The sequence below is a fragment of the Elgaria multicarinata genome, chromosome 19, assembly GCF_023053635.1.
Source record: "Elgaria multicarinata webbii isolate HBS135686 ecotype San Diego chromosome 19, rElgMul1.1.pri, whole genome shotgun sequence".
NCBI classification, from domain to species: domain Eukaryota; kingdom Metazoa; phylum Chordata; class Lepidosauria; order Squamata; family Anguidae; genus Elgaria; species Elgaria multicarinata.
The window spans coordinates 16,925,116-16,942,712 of NC_086189.1; the positions used below are offsets into that span (position 1 = coordinate 16,925,116).

A 17,597-nucleotide genomic window follows, 5' to 3' on the forward strand; every position below is an offset into this window, starting at 1 on the left:
CTATCTAGAAGATATGATCACAGATGCTTGGTTTTACAGTTCACAAAACTGTGAATTTGTGTCTGCAGAGATCACAATCCCATTGTGCCTTTGCAAATCTATGTACACAGAACCAACCCCTTTACCTCTTTAAGTGCTGAGTTTCAAAAAATTCAATGAATAGAGTGCACTTTTGGGAGGGGGGGAACCACATGATTAAATCGAGTCTTTCTGAGTAGTGATTTAAATCAAATCCACCCTGCTTACACTCCTTTCAAACTTTAGATTATAAATTTCTTGGGGAAGGGGGGGGGCTGTCTTTGAGAGCTTATGTTATTCAGAGAAGTTCCACAGACACTGATGGCTCTGCTTAATTAAAAATAATGAGACACGCAACAATTACAAACTTAAAAAACGATAAATTTAAAGATAGCAATACTTTGCTCCTGAGGACTAACCTGAGAACATTTAGCAAGAAAAGGAGACCAGTGACACCTTATAAGACTGGCAGGTTTATCGGGGACGCCAGCACAAAAAGATTGCGCACTTCGAAATCAGAAAAACAGGATGTGTGCTTGAATGAGTTAACTTGAGTGATCAAGCGTGCCTTGAAGCCATCAAAACAATGATCTAAGAGGTGTTACGAATCAAATTAACGTGACCTTTTACGTGTGGGCACTTTAGAAGGGAGCAATTCAGCACGGCAACTGGCAATTCTGAGACAGACTCGCTGATGCTTTATTTTTCAGCGCGCTCCCAATTTATCACCTGTGTTTCACTAATGAATTGTCATGAACCGCCCAGAGAGCTTCGGCTATGGGATGGTATAGAAAGGTAAAAAATGAGTAAGTACGGAATGGATGGCCTCCGGATCACGGACGGTGATAGTCCTATGTATCTGGAAGGCATCAGGGTGGGGGGGTGGGAGAGACTGCCTTCTAACAACCCTGTAGAGCAGGCCTGGACAACGCACAGCCTGAAGGTGCCCCCTTTTAAAAGGAAAATGGGTAGTTTGACACTGAATTGCAGGAACAAAAGTGGTGGCTTAAAAACAGCCCATTTTTGCAGTGGGGTGGGTGGGAGAGAGTGCATCGGGACAAGCAGGGAGGGAGGCAACGTCTGGTAGGAACCACCCTTTCTAGAAAGTAAAACGTCATTAACTCCATATTGCACATTGGAGCAGGGGCTGAGATAACCAGCTTGCGAAAGGCTGAGTAAGTTCTGGCTTGCAGCTCAGCCTCTTCAGCGTCCCACTAGCAAGGCAACAGATTTGAAGGCGGTGCTCAGAAGTAAACTACACAACAATGACTTCTTTTTTCGTTTCTCGGCTTTTAAAGTCCCACCACTCATGCTTCATGGGAACCATGAAACGTGTGCGTGGGAACACACCATGCTGGTCCTCTCCTTGGAATGGGACGTGCCTGAAGTCCTTTGAACCATCTCGACTTGTCTGTACTCACCAAGCCAGTAGTTCTTGTGATTGGTGGTGTCGTACAGGTGGGATGGCAAAAGGATGAGTCTCCCCTTCTCGAACACTGAGGAGTTATAGATGTCGGGGTTTTCAAAGAGACCCAGCTCGATGACTTTGAACAAGCAAGTCAGCACTTCTTGGATGTCGTAGTAGTCATCTCGGTCCACCTTCCCCAGGTCCCTGGCTGTCATGATGGCCCACCGACGGATCTGGGGGTTTGAAGGCACGCTAGGAATTACTACCGAAATAAATCAACGGAGTTCATTGGCCGGGTTCGCGCAGGACGGTAAATCCAGGAGTCGCTATCAAGGGTCCTTATTGATTCACTACATTTATATCCTGCCTTTTTCCTCTAAGGAACCCCAGGCGGTGTACATAATCCTCCTCCGCTCCATGTTATCCTCACAACAACCCTGTGAGGCAGGCTGGGCTGAGAGTCTGTGACTGGCCCAAAGTCACCCAGTGGGTTTCCGTGGCCGAGCGGGGACTAGAACCAGGATCTCCCGGCTCCCAGGCCAACACTTTTAGCCACTACACCACACTGGCTCTCCCTTACTGGTAAGAACAAGTGTGAGGGGGTGGCCATTTAAAGCTGCAAGATTTGTAAGGCTGTTTTATCTTTGCTTTGCTGAGTGAAAAACAAAAATACCCTGTTTTGCCTTCCCAAGGGCAAATTATATATAACGCATAAAAGAGATATGAGTGTTTGTGGGGGTAGAGGACCAAAGTAGAACATATCCTGGATCAGATGTGAGCTTCTTCTCACACAGAGGAAGACCCGTTATGGACGCTTCCTGGTTCCTACCGAAAAACGACGGCCCCTGACAGAGGTATGGAGAGCGGCACCTGCCCTTCTGAGTTCTGTATTTTAAGCCAGGGAAAACGAAACAAAAGGGAACATCGAGGCGCCTTACCACTTCGTTGGGGTGGACCATGAGCAGGTAGATCCCCGGATGCTTGCCCGTCACTTGATAGGGGTAGTTGATTTGCTCCATTTTACAAAGGGCCTCAACGCAGAGCTCGCCTGCAATTCAAAGAGGGGAACGCCAAGGTCAAGAGGAGCAAGAAGCAGCAGGCGCAAGCAGGGTAACAAGCAAGGCGTTCAAAAAATGATTAAATCCGTCGGGTGTGTGTGTGTGTGTGTGTGTGTGTCCCGCAGTCCAGAAGCAGAATGGTTAGGCAGCCCAAAAGGTCAGGAAACAGAGCATGAGTTGCATGGCACAGTTCAGGAGACCAGACGCACAGGAAAGGCAAGGTGGGGCGAGTTGTTCCAACGCTGGTTGGGTTTCCAGGGAAAGCTTTTAAGCCCAGAGCTGCTGGACCCCACCCAGAGCTCAGCTGCCGTCCTCAGAGCTCCCTTTCCAGCGCCCTACCCCTAAGGAGTCCCTTTCTCCTGAGGAGACCTTTCCTGGCGTCGAGCACTTCTTTGCACAGGAGCCCTACTGGCCTATCACTGGAGGAGGGCTGGGATCCTGCGCAAGTGCAGGAGCAGCTATCACGCCCACATACGAGAGGCAAGCAGAACAGCCCTTGCAGGTGCCTTTTCCGACCCCCTTTTCAGCTTTAAAGTAAATGGGGAAACATTCAGTGCATGCGCAACACCATCTCTGCACATGCGCGAATTCCAGCAAGTGGCACAGCAGGTTGTAGACTGCTGGGTCGGGTATAGGGGGGTGCTTAAAAAAAAAAGTCTGTCCAAGACACACGAGATGTTGGATGCTTCTGGGTCTCTGTCTTGCTGAGCACCCAGGCAGGGGAAGAGTGCTGCACCGCCCCCGGGCCAAGATGTACCAGATACTCACTGAGACGCTCATGAAGCAGCAGGTAGGGGTACTTCAGTATTTCCAGCAAAGGCATCCGGAGGTTCTTCTCGAAGTCCGAGACAGTGTAACAGCACAACGGCGTTTCCCTGTCCTCTTCCACAAGGATGAGGTCGTCATCTTCCTTCATGAATTTCTCAAACTGGGTAATAAGGCGGGCGGTTTCCAACTCCCACAGGACCTGCAATTAAAGTGCATCCTCATCATCCTCACCACCAGGGAATTCTAGAATACAAATCTCTCAGAATTTGTGAAGACGGGCAGGAGTAGGGGTGATCCATAGAAATAATAGTAGTAGCAATAGTACTAGTAGCAGTGCATATAGTTTATAATAATAGTAGTAACAACAACAACTTATTTCTTACCCGCCTCTCCACTTGGATCGAGGCGGGGAACAACAAATATAAAACACATTAAAAACTGATTAAAAACATAGCATACATGATTAAAACATCCTTAAAACATCCTAAAATTCCACTGGATAGGCCTGCCGGAAGAGACTAGTCTTTACGGCTGTCTTAAACTCTGAGAGAGCTAAGCTGATGAATCTCCTCCGTCAGGCCATTCCACAGTCTGGGAGCAGCAGAAGAAAAGGTCCTCTGGGTAACAGTTGTTGCTAGCTGAAGTAGATTCTTCCCAGAGGACCTGAGTGTGCGGGGCGGATTGTACGGGAGAAGCGATCCCGCAGGTAGCCTGGACCCAAAACCATGTAGGGCTTTAAAGGTGATAACCAACACTTTGTACTTCGCCCGGAGACTAATTGGCAGCCAGTGAAGAGATTTTAAGGCTGGTGTGATGTGGTCCCCCCTAGGTGTACCAGTGACCAACTTGGCTGCCATATTCTGGACTAATTGAAGTTTCCGGACTAGGCACAAAAGTAGCCCCATGTAGAGCGCATTGCAGAAGTCGAGCCTCGAAGTTACCAGCGCGTGCACGACCGTCTTTAGGTCTTCCAACTCTAGGAAGGGGCGCAGCTGGCGTATCAGCCAAAGCCGCTAGTAGGCACTCCTGGCCGTCGCATCTACCTGGGCTGTCATATAAGACTGCAGGAGAGCCCTTGAAGGAGAATGAGCATACAAAAACCAAGGAGTACAGATTCCTTGATTTGCGATGGGGAGGATGTGAAAAATTAGGGTCCGAAATTGCGTCCCGTTACAGTCGGTCTGAACCAGTAAGAGGGACCACTGACTCAGAACTACAACTGAAACTCATTAACCAGCTTACGGAAGCACGATATTTGATGCAAGGGCCGTGGACAAATAAATAATAAAAGCAACAAAAAGCATAGGTGAAGTTACAGTTTGGGACCAGGTTATCCGAAAGACTGTCTGCACCTGTATGGCCGTGCCCAGGTTTTAAGGTCAGCACATTTGAGGCCCTGCTCTCCGGCCCACCGGTGAGAGCTGTGAGATTGGAAAGCACCAGGGACAGGGCCTTTTCTACTGTGGCCCCACATCTTTGGAATGCCCTCTCCCAGAAAGTGTGCGTGGCCCCTCCTTGCTGGCGTTGAGGACGGTTTCAAATACTTCTTTTAACTGAGGTTTTATCTGCTGTTGCTGTTGTATTGGCTTTTGTCACGTCCTACATATTGAACGTTGTTCACTGTTTTTATGGTTTCTTTTGTACTTTGAAGTGTGCTGTAACCTACTTTTGGAGTGTTTTTACCTTGAAAAGCGTGTTAGGAATTGAATAACAACAACAACAAGAAGGTCCTACGTCAATGACGTTATAGCACCCTGCTACACTCCCCTGGAACTCATCTATTTGAAAGCTACACGATTCAAACTCATTCTAAATTTAAAGCAGTTCACAGGTAACAATGTCTTGAGTGACATGGGATTGTGGTTTGTGTGTGTGTGTGTGTGTGTGTGTGTGTGTGTGTGTGTCTGTCATCAGTCAAGGAACACAGAGAGAAAGGAAGAGAGACCATCATTCCTAACTTCCCCTAGCTCCCAAATAGGTCTTTGTACTACTCAGTGTTGGGAATTAATTCCCAACCACCACCATTTTCATTTACTCATTCCCCCCACCCCAGTGGAAAACATAATCAGTGTCCCGTAATGCCTCATTATTTCTCCCAGCGTTGTTATAACTTCATCGGGTGCTGGGCCGTCAAACAACGCCCCCAAACCCCCTTATCAGCCGAAGTCTCACAGATGCAGCTGCTGTGGACAAGGAAGGCACCAGAGAGCCAACACTTTCCACTACTGTCTCCCATCTTGGCTGATCTGGGGATCCCAGGACCCCTCTGGGACTGGCAAGATTTAGGGAGGGGTGAGGGAAGAGAACAACACTTGAAACCTTAAGCCTCGCAAGGGAAACGCAGGACATCAATGTAATAAAATACTGACTTGTCAGATTGACAATACATTTACAAGTATTCAAGTCGAAATAACTGACAAGCAAAACTTTGGGATTTGTTTGAATATCCAATTCGAAAAAACTACCCGAAGTATGCTTTGTTGATACCCACCCCTGCCCAATCATATATTTTATTTCAACTACGCTTGGAAAAAGCCGTTTAAGATATTTATCCAATTTGTAAAACAGGGAATGCTTAAAAAAAAACACCTTTACTAAATCTAAGTCAAATAAACATGCCAAATGAGATCTCCATCCATTAAGGGTAGCAGAACATTTTCCAGGAAGCGTCCTGGACAATTTTCCAATCCAACATTTTCTGTGAATCCCATATCTATCACAGCAGCTCACAGGCTAATGGAACTTCCCTGGACCCTATAAAGCAAGGGTGCAGAATTTTAGGCCTGGGGGGTGGGGGGCTAGGTCAGGCCTGCCTGGGATCCCAATCCAGCCCCCCAGGTTGCCCCAGATGACGAAGCTTCCTTCCCCTAACCCATGACAAAGTGTCGGCACACAAGCACGTTAAGCACCCGTGTGAGTTTAGCTACAAGGTGAGGACACCCTTGTTGACTCTTGCCTCCCTTCTCACAGTAGGCGACTGTAAATAAATAACTATAAAGAAATTCGCTACCTTCTTCTAGTAAACAACTGAAGTTTTCCAAGTAAGGAAGGAAAGGAACCTCTCGTGCAAGCACTGAGTCATTACTGACTCTTGGAGGGATGCCAGCTTTCGCTGACGTTTTCTTGGCAGGCCTTATAGCGGGGTGGTTTGCCATTGCCTTCCCCGCCGTGATTACCTTTCCCCCAGCTCACTGGGTACTCATTTTACCGACCTCGGGAGAATGGAAGGCTGAGTCGACCCGAGCCAGCTGCCTGAAACCAGCTTCCGCTGGGATTGAACTCAGGCCGTGGGGAGAGTTTCGGGTGCAGAAACTGCTGCGTTACCGCATAGCGATAAAATAAAATAAAAAACAGTTATGAAGTGTCACATGGATGACTATCTGCCAGCGGGACAGAGTTCACGGGTGAGTGCTCGGTGTAATGAGCTCCTGGCTCTTGGGGAACGAACTTGTTCCCTTGAAACCGAGGTTACTGACCTGGAGAAGTGAAGAGAGGCAGAGAGTTTGATGAATGAGGCGTTCAGGGACCCCATAGCAGTGTCCCAATCCGTGGAGAGAGAATGGGGGTCTCAGGGAAGGAAGGACCCTTAGCCTGATCCAACCTGGCTCTTATGTGCGTAGTGACTGGCTTGATCTGACCTTGAAGCTAAGAAAGGCTGGTGTTTGGGGGCTCTAGCCCTGGTTTTGGCTGCGCTGCACAGCCTGCCTACCCTGACGCCCTCGCGATATTGTGGGGCTATAACTCAAAAGCAAATTACCTCATGCAACGACGGCACCTCATCCCTTGCTTTGTGGTACTCCTCCACACACTCCTGGCAGTAACAGAGGTCATCACTGGCTGCTTCAAATTCCTTTGGGGGCAGTGTACTGGAAGCAAAGCTTCTTATTAACTGGATGGCGACCGGACCACCAGGCGTGCACCAGTAACACGTACTCATTCTGTAAAGAGAAGGGAAAGAGGGGGGGAAAGGTTATTTGAGGACACTGAAGTGACAGAAATATCCTGACCCACGTTCAGCGCATTACCCCAAGTTTCTTCGACCAAACTGGTTTATTATTATTTTTTTAAAAAAAGGAGGAGGAATGAGGACGCTGTGAACCACCCAAACACCAGGGAAAGTCAGACAGACAATCTCAACTGCATAACAAGGCATCGCTGCCTGAATACCCTTAAAATCACGGTTTCAAAAAGGATTACAAATGTAAACCAGATCAAAACAACCAGTGAAATGTAGAGGTTAATAGAACCCTGTGTGGACAGGAAAGTCCCTGGTGTAAAATCACCTTCAGCAATGAACTTCACGAATCACCACGGTTCTCACCTCAGCCACCACTCCATTTGAATTATGGCAATAATAATAATAATAATAATAATAATAATAATAATAATAATGTTCTACCTTACAAGGTTATTATTGCCAAGCAATACTGTAGATCTATATGAAGAACATTAAAATGTGCTATACAAACACCAAGTAATATTATTCCCTACAGCGTTTACCTTCTATATGGAAAACAGTGTATACCTAAGCTTTCTACCTTAGCATAGCAGTTTGAAGCTAAAACAATGGTTCAGTTCAGACATCATGCCAAATCTGCAAGGCCTGGGTTAAAGAGTGACCTACCCACTTTCTTTTTCTGTCTCCAGTGACATCGGGAGGAAACGATGGCCTCAGCTATCACTTGTCAACTGAGATTCCACACCAAACCATGGTTTGCAAACCCACTTCAAGCCACGGTTTCACATTCTAGTTTGCCAGCCAATCGCAAGCCATGATTTGCCCACTCAGAACGGCATGCCAAATCGTAGTGACACGGCCTCTCAAGGGCCTTCTTGGTGGCTGCTCCCAATCTTTGGAACTCCCTGCTGAGGGAGGCTAAGTTTTCTCCCTTTCTGCTGTCCTTGCAAACTCTGGCATCTAAACTGGTCTGTTGCCAAAGAAGGTTCTGTTGGGTGGCCCGTTATTGTGGGTTCTAATTGCGCTTTTCACAGAATCATAGACTAGTAGAGTTGGAAGGGGCCTATAAGGCCATCAAGTCCAACCCCCTGCTCAATGCAGGAATCCACCCTAAAGCATCCCTGACAGATGGTTGTTTCATTTATTAGTTCTTATTATCGTTTGAATCAAGTTTTCTTTTAATCCTGCTTTTATTATGGTTAGCTGCCTTGAGCACCATTCTCAAATAAGTAATAAAAGAAATAATAATAAACTGTGTCTGAATTGAACTTGAGGTTAGGATCCAAAAAGGCCCTTAGGAGTGTAAAGCAGGCTTAGGGGCAGCTCAAGGACACCCCCAGCCACCCCGAGAAGCAGTACGAGCTGCATGGTTCTTTGGCCCGTGAATATTCCCCCGGAAGTCTTCTACATCACGAAACAGACGAAAGAACTTAAACTGACGTTAAGTAGAACTAAACACGCTTATGATTGCTCCCATTTACTGTGCCAAACGTTAAGCTGAAAAGCAGTTTTAAGAAATCCATTCCCCCTGCACTCCTCACCCACAGGACACCACCAAGGCCAAGGTAACAGAGAGGGGGTGTTGAGGAGAACATCCAAACTTCCATCTTTTGTTATGGATCCTCAATACACACCGTTCACTGCTTCTGGAACATACGTGTTTTAAGCTAATTAAAATCCTTCCTCGGTAAATGATATCTGCCGATAAGGCTAGCCGGGCTGCCGAAGAGGCACATTCTCTGGTGGAAGGGGCCAGGCTGCTTCGCCCAGGATGGTGACGCATCCAAGTAGCAGCGGCGCTGCGTATTTCCAAAATATTGCAAGCATTCCCCCTTTTCTGGTTCCCAGCAACCCCAGGGGCAACTTGCGGTCCAACCTTGCAACTTTCGCATGACCTGCTGAGCCTAATTTGAATGTCCACAGACCCCTCCTACCCCACCGCCTCTCGGGATTCTGAACATGCAGAAACTGTGCCCTCAGCAAGCCAGGCTTTCTCCTCCCCACCCACTCCACCGCCAAACTTGGTTTTTTTTTAATGTTTTGCCTGATGGAGAGACCACAAAAGCACGCACTTCTTCTGGTGGGCTTAATAAAGGCATTACAGTAATGTGCATTTTGGAATTTTTCTAACAATTAACACAGAGATACTTGCGGCGGGTGGGTGGGTGTTTGTAACTTTCTTCTGTTTTTGCCTTCGGACGGCAGCTATCTTGGCTACATCACAGCTCACTCCTGTTATTTCACGCCACCCTTTTCTCACTCCCTGCCTTTCCTCAGGAACTCGCTCTTTCCTGAAAACCGCACCTCTCCCGCCGAGTTTAAACAGCATTTAAAAAAACATACTTCTTCTCCCAAGCCTACGCTCTGTCTTTCCTTCTCCTTACCTCACAAATGCGCCATTATTTTTTTTTTAGAGAAGAAGCCTAAGGCTTGTTCTTTTCAATGTAATCATTACACAGTGCCTAGATTTGAGGCACTTCATAAATCACGATAACAGGAAGACAAAACCCGGCACTTGACGTTTACCAAACACATCTAATACTGCTGTTCCTTTCCCCATACGTTACCCCGTAAAACCGGCATCGCCAAAACCAGCAAGCAATTCTAGCGTCTTCTCAATTCCAAACTCTTGCCAAAACATTGCGCAAAAGCGTCTTGCATTGCGACAGAACTCGTTTCCAGGAAAACAATATTACCACCACTGAAGCAATGCAACATCTGTCCTCAAAGTGCCTTCGAGGGTTCACCTACCACTATGTTGACAAGGGTTGCAGTGTGCTTTCGTTTTAAATCCCTCATGCATGCAGGAAATCTCCCAGAGGGAGTGTCAAGTTTCTAGCTCTTGAAGGGGGTGTAAGGGTAGCTGTAGGTGGAAAAACAGGGAATTGATGATAATCCTGGGCAAGGCCGCGCCCCCATGGGAAAGGCTCACCGGCTCCAAGAAAGGAAAACCTGCCAGGATAGAAAATCCTAAAAGTAAGGAGGAAGGCGACGGCAGGGTTTAGAGTTGTGAGAGGGTCTGCACAGGAATTCCTACCTCCCCCACAGAAAGAGGGCAGAAGGGGTCGCCTCCTCCCACAACTGGGGCTCTGGCACTTTAAGCTGCAACACCACAGGAATCTACATCTGTTGCAGCGCAGGTGGAGAACCACTGTGAAAAATGTTTGCGCTTAAGCCAAGCTTTTCCTGCTTGCAGCAACAATGAACGGCACGTTACGCCGTGTTGTACAGCCGTAATTAAAGGAAGCAGAAACGAAAGAGGAAAGCAAAGAAGGTAATTGACTTCCACAAATCCTAACAGCAAGTTTTCTTCTCCTTCCGGCCCCCCACCCGCTTCTCTGTGAATTGCAGAGAAAGGGAGGGAGGGAGGGAGAGTTATCAGCTGACCAGGAAAAAACAGCCCAGTCATCTTTTCATCTTTATGGCCCGTTGCAGAAAGGTGAGGGGAAAGCTATGGTGCTGGGGGTGGGGGTGTTGCTGGAGAGGGGGACTATGTCCTGTGGCTGCCGGACAGCTGCTTCACTGACTTTTAAATTTTATTTTACAAGGTATTCCTTTACAGATAGCTGTGAGACGCGTGATTTACTGGACCGGGAAGACGGTCAAGCAAAGATAGCAGCTGCGGCCTGTAAAGGCGATGAAGGGTGTTCCTGCCTGCCAAACACATTTGTTTTTTTCTGGGGCACCGTAGAAAGGAGGGAGAGCAGGTGAGTGGCTTCCTAGGGCCCCTGCCGCTGAGAGCGCCCTTGCTGACTCCTCCACACCTGCCCTTCTCTTTTCTAGAAAGGCAATCTGAACTCAAGGGTACGCCCCACGCCCCCAGGGCCGCATGCTGGTGGTGGTGGTGAGTGCACCCACGCTACCCACTTCCTCATTTGCCGGGGGGGGGGGTTTCTTTCCTGCACAAAAGCAGTGGCACACCTCTTCCCCAAAGCTTAGCACCTTTCCTTCCTCAGAAAGCCAGTCCCCGTGTTTGAGAAGCACTCTGCCTGCCGCTTGGCCAAGGCACTCCGGAAATGGCCCCGTCCCAGCTGAAGCGGCAGGTGAGAGTGTCAGAGCCCAGTCAAAGAGGCCGGCGGTGCTCAGCGTTACTTGGGAGAAGCTTGGAAGCCGGGCGGAGCAGAGGTCAGGTCCAACTTATATTTGTCTGCTTAAAAGAACGAGCGACAACCAGAGCCTGTGTCCAGTCCTCTAGGAGGGTGTGGGGGACAGCCTTACCCAACAGTGACACACACACCCCAGATGTTTTGGACTTCAACCCCCATCAGACCCAGCCGGCATGGCCAATGGTGAGGGTTGATGTGAGTTGTAGTTCAAAGCATCTGGTGAGTGCCAAGTAGGGGAAGGGCTGGTACAGAGGAATGGAAACGTGTTAAGTGTGTCCTCTTGTGAAAAATGACCCAACTCTGGCAGAGGAGCACTCTGTGCAGGTGATGACCACAACTGTTAGCTTTAAGGACAGATTTGCCATGTCTTTCCTATCAAGCCTGCTTTATGTTTTCTGCATTACTTGCATAAGGCTCACTTGTATGTGTGTGTACACCACACCAGGCCAAAAAACAACGAACCACTCATTCCATATATAAGGACAGGTGACAAATAACACCTGTGGCATCCCTGATATAACCCTAAGATTTTAAAGTTAACACAACTAACAGAGGGCTGGAGAGCAAGCAAAACCAAAATGTGTATGGCGGAGGGGGGGGGATCTTCATGAACTTCACAATAATTTACAAGAAACCACTCGTAGATTCCAGATAAGAAAATACTTTTTCCAGTTTGGAAACAAGAAATGTGTCGGCCGGCCCAAGGCTTGAAAGCTGAAAGTTCTGGGGCAGCCATGATGGAGTATGGTGGATAGCAGTTGTGGAAAGACCCAGTTCTGTGCAAGCTGCTTAGAAATTCTGCAGAATCTTAGAGACAACCAAAGGGTGCCCTTGGCCTCTGGCCTGGTGCGGAGAGCAAAGAACACTCCGTATGTACAAAGATGCCAAAGGAACAGCAAGAGGCATCACTGCAGATGTTGGAATAACTTGGAATGCTGATGAAAGAAGATGCAGATGTGATATGTGCTTACGAAGCCATGCAGAGACAACGGGCCCGTTCAGAACACACCTTAAACCATGGCTTAAAACACGATGGTTAAGCTAGAAAGCCAGGCCGTGTCAGAAGACACCTTAAACCATGGCTTTAACCATGGTGAATAAGGCTTTTTGCTTTATTCACCATCGTTAAAGCCATGGTTTAAGGTGTCTTCTGAATGGGGCCAATGGAAATAGCACTGGTGACTTCTTCCCTAGGAAGATTATAGAGTATGCAGGGTAGAACAACGTGCGCTCCCACATGCTTCATTATCAAATTATCTTGAGATGTGAATTGATCCCACCTCTGATCAACATAAAAAAGATCAGTTTTAGAGAGGAAGAGGAGGAGGAGTCCATACACGTCACTTCATTCCACTTCTCCATTATTTTATCCCTCCCTTTCTCCTTCTCCCTTGCTCTTTCTGTTGTTCCAGTTCTGTTGGTAATGAAAAGATCCATGACCCACTGGACTGGATCGACAGATATGAATTTTGTCTATCATAGCGGAATAGCCGAATAGTCAACTTACAGGCTGCCTGGGAGGAATCTGTAAGCATAGAATTACTATTCAAATTGCTTTGTTAAAGACATTTCAATGCCATTCTTATGGTAAACCATATATTGGTTGTTGGGTTTTTGGTTTATTCATTGCTTTCATATGTTCTCCTCTGAGCAGTTATAGTATTTTTCTAAATACTAACATTGCTGTTTCTGTCTCCAAGTTAATAACATTTTCTATAAGAAGACAATATTATTTTTAGGCATTGTGTATCAATAAACTAACTGATTCGTTTCAGTTAAAGTCCTGAATCTGTGGTCTTTTACACTGGTCATGCTTTACCCTCTGAGCCACTGGGACAGTTCAGACAACACGCTAAGCCATGGTTAGGCCTCTAACCCTTTTGCAGCAAATGGTTAGGAAGCGTGTTTAAACGGTGGTTATGTAGCCACCATGGTTAGGAATGGTTCACATGACACGCTAAGTCATGGTTCATACAACACGCTAAGCCATAATGTTTAGCTCAAACGTTTAACCACCTTGGCTTAGCAGGTCATCCGAACAGGGTGACAGGGCCACTGAGTTCCAACAGCATAAATCCAACCCAAGGTAAGACCGCCAAATTAACACTGTTTCCCTGACCAAGAAATTAACCTCAGAGCAATGCTGAGAGTGGCAAATCTTAATTTCTAGACCACTAGAGGCAGATAGACAAGGAGACCGTCTGTTGCAGAAACTCTAGAGATTAGTTACACAGAGGAAATGAGCAAGGACGTTTCACAGATAAATCGCTGAGCAGGATTAGGTGAGAGAGGAAAGGGGGATTCTGTTATGATGGACAACATCTGATGAATCAGCTGCATGTGGTGAAGTAGGGCCCTTGCTGAATTACATTTGGTAGTCTCTAAGGTGCTACAAGAGAAAAATAAGAGAGAGAGCGAAACAGAGTGAGGCCCTCTTTGATGGGCCACTGGTATCAGGAGAGGGTCCTTATGCTCACATCCTGCTCGTGGAGTTCCTGTTGGAATCTAGTTGGCCACTGCGGGTACAGAACGTTGGACTACATAGGCCTTTGGTCTGATCCAGCACGGATTTTCTTATCTGAGTTGGGTTTTTTTGCCAACCCGGCCCCAGCTTGCATCCCTGCCATGGATAGCTGTTCCAGGACTGGGAGCCCCACTCACTCCTTGCTACCCAGCTGCCACTGCCAAAGGCCATGAGAGGGAAAGGAAGCAGCAGGAAGCAGCACACACACCCCCCCAATCTGGCCATGACGAAGCTCCAGCAAAAAGCCCCACCCCTCCCAGCACCTACTACTACCGCTGAGGCCCTGGCAGAACAATAGGAGTTAAAATCCTGTAAATAAATTAATTAATAAAATGGAGCGGGGAGAAAATCAGCCTCCTCTGTGTGTTTCTGGAGAAGGGGAAGTCAATATTATGGGGGACTCCTCCGCGTGTGCGCATATGGGGGGGAAACAAAAATATAGGGCAGTACACATGCGTATGGCAGGAGGTGAAACACTTCCTTGTATCATAGAATCATAGAATAGTAGAGTTGGAAGGGGCCTACAAGGCCATCGAGTCCAACCCCCTGCTCAATGCAGGAATCCACCCTAAAGCATACCTGACAGATGGTTGTCTAGCTGCCTCTTGAAGGCCTCTAGTGTGGGAGGGCCCACCACCTCCCTAGGTCACTGATTCCATTGTCGTACTGCTCTAACAGTCAGAAGTTTTTCCTGATGTCCAGCTGGAATCTGGCTTCCTGTCACTTGAGCCTGTTATTCCGTGAACTGCACTCTGGGAGGATCGAGAAGAGATCCTGGCCCTCCTCTGTGTGACAACCTTTTAAATATTTGAAGAGTGCTCTCATGTCTCCCCTCAATCTCCTCTTCTCCAGGCTGAACAGGCCCAGTTCTTTCAGTCTCTCTTCATAGGGCTTTGTTTCCAGACCCCTGATCATCCTGGTTGCCCTCCTCTGAACACGCTCCAGCTTGTCTGCGTCCTTCTTGAATTGTGGAGCCCAGAACTGGACGCAATACTCTAGATGAGGCCTAACCAGGGCCGAATAGAGAGGAACCAGGACCTCACGTGATTTGGAAGCTATACTTCTATTAATGCAGCCCAAAATAGCATTTGCCTTTCTTGCAGCCATATCGCACTATTGGCTCATATTCAGCTTGCCATCTACAACAATTCCAAGATCCTTCTCGTTTGAAGCATTGCTGAGCCAAGTATCCCCCATCTTGTAACTGTGCCTTTGGTTTCTATTTCCTAAATGTGGAACTTGGCATTTCTCCCTATTAAATTTCATTCTGTTGTTTTCAGCCTAGCACTCCAGCCTATCAAAATCACTTTGAAGTTTGTTTCTGTCTTCCAGGGTATTAGCTATCCCACCCAATTTTGTGTCATCTGCAAATCTGATCAGCGTTCCCTGCACCTCCTCGTCCAAATCATGAATAAAAATGTTGAAGAGCACTGGGCCCAGGACTGAGCCCTGCAGTACCCCACTCATTACCTCTCCCCAGTTTGAGACGGTTCCATTGATAAGTACCCTTTGAGTCCGATTCTGTAGCCAACTATGAATCCACCTAATAGTTGTTCCATCTAGCCCACTTTTAGCTAGTTTGTTAATCAGAATATCATGGGGCACTTTGTCAAAAGCTATGTGGGGGGTGAGAAGGGAGGGTAAGCATGTGTGGAGGAATAATTTGAGTATATGGGGTCAACTATGCAGAGAACTCGACTCTATTGGGTCAACTATATATGGGACTGACTATATGCGGGGACTGAATGTATGGGGTTGGATTATATATGGGGGAAGTCAACTATATGGGGGTAGAATATATGGGGGTTGACTATATATAGGGAATTTGACTATATGAGATTAACTATATATGGGGGTTCGACTATATATGGGAGGGCCAATCATTTATGGAGGACTTGACTCTATGGGGTCAACTGCAGATGGGGAACTTGACTTATGTGGGGAGAAGACTAAATGCGGGGGCCGAACATATGGAAGAGTCAGCTATATGGGGAAGTCGACTCTATGGGGTCTGCTAAATAAGGGGGTCGAATATATGGGGAAGTCGATTCTATTCAAGAGTAATTTAGTCCTCCATCTATGTTAATGACTTATAATTTTGTTGTGTATTTTAAATGTTTTTTTTTAAACATTTCTTTTCCTAGGTTTTACAATGTATGTTTTAAACTTTGTAAAACCGCCTTGAGACCCAGTATTGGGCAAAAGGGCGGGATACAAATAAATAAATAAATAAATAAAATATGTGGTCTGCTAAACAAGAGAGTAGAATATAAGGGGAAGTCAATTCTATGGGGTCTGCTAAATAAGAGAGTTGACTCTATGGGGAAGTGGCCTCTATGGGGTCTGATAAATAAGGGGGTCGCCTCTATGGGGAAGTGGCCTCTATGGGGTCTGCTAAATAAGGGGGTCGCCTCTATGGGGTCTGCTAAACAAAGGGGTCGCCTCTATGGGGAAGTGGCCTCTATGGGGTCTGCTAAATAAGGGGGTCGCCTCTATGGGGTCTGCTAAACAAGGGGGTCGCCTCTATGGGGAAGTGGCCTCTATGGGGTCTGCTAAATAAGGGGGTCGCCTCTATGGGGTCTGCTAAATAAGGGGCCCGAATATATGGGGGTGCGTGTGGACTATATGTGGGGGAGTCTCCAACGTGGGTCAACTATAGGGGGGGCCTGTTGAGGGGTGGGGAAGTGGGCGAAAAGGGCGCTTGCTGGAGGGGCTGCCTGAGGTAACTCCGGGCGAGCTGTGGGCAGTAGAGCTCCGGCTATCGGGCGGTATAGAAATGTAATACATAAATACATAAGCGGCGGAGGGCGCGCGTCCCTCCCTCCCTCCCTTCCTCCCTCCCCGCCTCAGCGTCTCTCTGCCCCCCTCCCCCTCCCCTCCGCCCCCCCTCACCTCCTTCTCCTCCGGGGCGCAGTCTCCGGGCCCAGCCGCTGCCATGGGCCCGCCCGCAGGCTCGGGCTCTGCTCCTGGGCTCCCCCTCCTCCTCCTCCGTCTTCTCCTTCTGCTTCTGCCTCTGCCGCCGCCGCCGCCGCCTGCTCTGCTCTCCGGCCGGGCCTCGCGCCAGGCGCCGGGCCACTCACTTTCGTTTCCCTCACACCGAGACTTCCGGCGCAGCTGGCCCCGCCCACTCCCCATAACGGAAAAGGAGCCCGCGCGCTGGCGGCCACGCCCCCTCCCCGCCGCCCCTGTGGCCACGCCCTTCTCCCTAGAGCTAGTAAAAGTGCAGAAGGACACGCCCCCTCCTCACTCGACGCAATGCCGAGACCCCTCCCCGCCTCTGACCTGACCCACAGGTGTGTGGGGAAGGTGTGCGTAGAAAGCAATGCAGAAATCCTGGTGTGGTAGTGCTGGCCTGGGAAGACCCAGGTTCTAGTCCCCACTCGGGCTGGCTGGCTTGGGGCCAGGCCCTGACTCTCAGCCTGTCCTGCCTCGCAGGGCTGTTGTGAAGGTAACGTGGGCAGGAGGAGGACCATGTTCCTTGCAAAGGGTGGGAAACGGATTTATTTATTCTGGTAAGAAATAAATATATTATTATTATTATTATCATCTCACATGGTCCTCCTCCTCCCAATGTTACCTTCACAACAACCCTGCGAGGCAGGACAGGCTGAGAGTCTGGCCCCAAGCGAACAACGGACAGCAAAAGCACAAAACGGAGACTCCGCCCCGCTCGCTTTAAAAGCAAAGCCCAAAACCCAAACAGGAAGTTGGGCCGGAAGTGTGCGTGGGACGCTCTAGCCCCTGCCTCTCTATGCTT

The 17,597-nt window shown here is 48.2% G+C and overlaps 1 protein-coding gene across 2 annotated transcripts in view; it reads right to left on the bottom strand.

Annotated features, from left to right (window-relative positions):
- The window catches only part of SETX (senataxin), a 54,636-nt gene extending 37,828 nt beyond the window's left edge, over nucleotides 1-16,808 (bottom strand). For both annotated transcript variants that reach the window (XR_010026318.1, XM_063144812.1), the window contains exons 1-5: nucleotides 16,733-16,808; nucleotides 7,010-7,190; nucleotides 3,253-3,451; nucleotides 2,365-2,474; nucleotides 1,440-1,659 (exon numbers count right to left, since the gene is read on the bottom strand). Coding sequence is in view for 1 of the 2 variants with exons in the window: in XM_063144812.1 (XP_063000882.1) it covers nucleotides 1,440-1,659; nucleotides 2,365-2,474; nucleotides 3,253-3,451; nucleotides 7,010-7,189 (709 nt within the window). In the remaining variant the exon portion in view is untranslated. The remainder of the gene's footprint in view (nucleotides 1-1,439; nucleotides 1,660-2,364; nucleotides 2,475-3,252; nucleotides 3,452-7,009; nucleotides 7,191-16,732) is intronic.
- Between the last annotated feature and the right edge of the window lie 789 nt (nucleotides 16,809-17,597).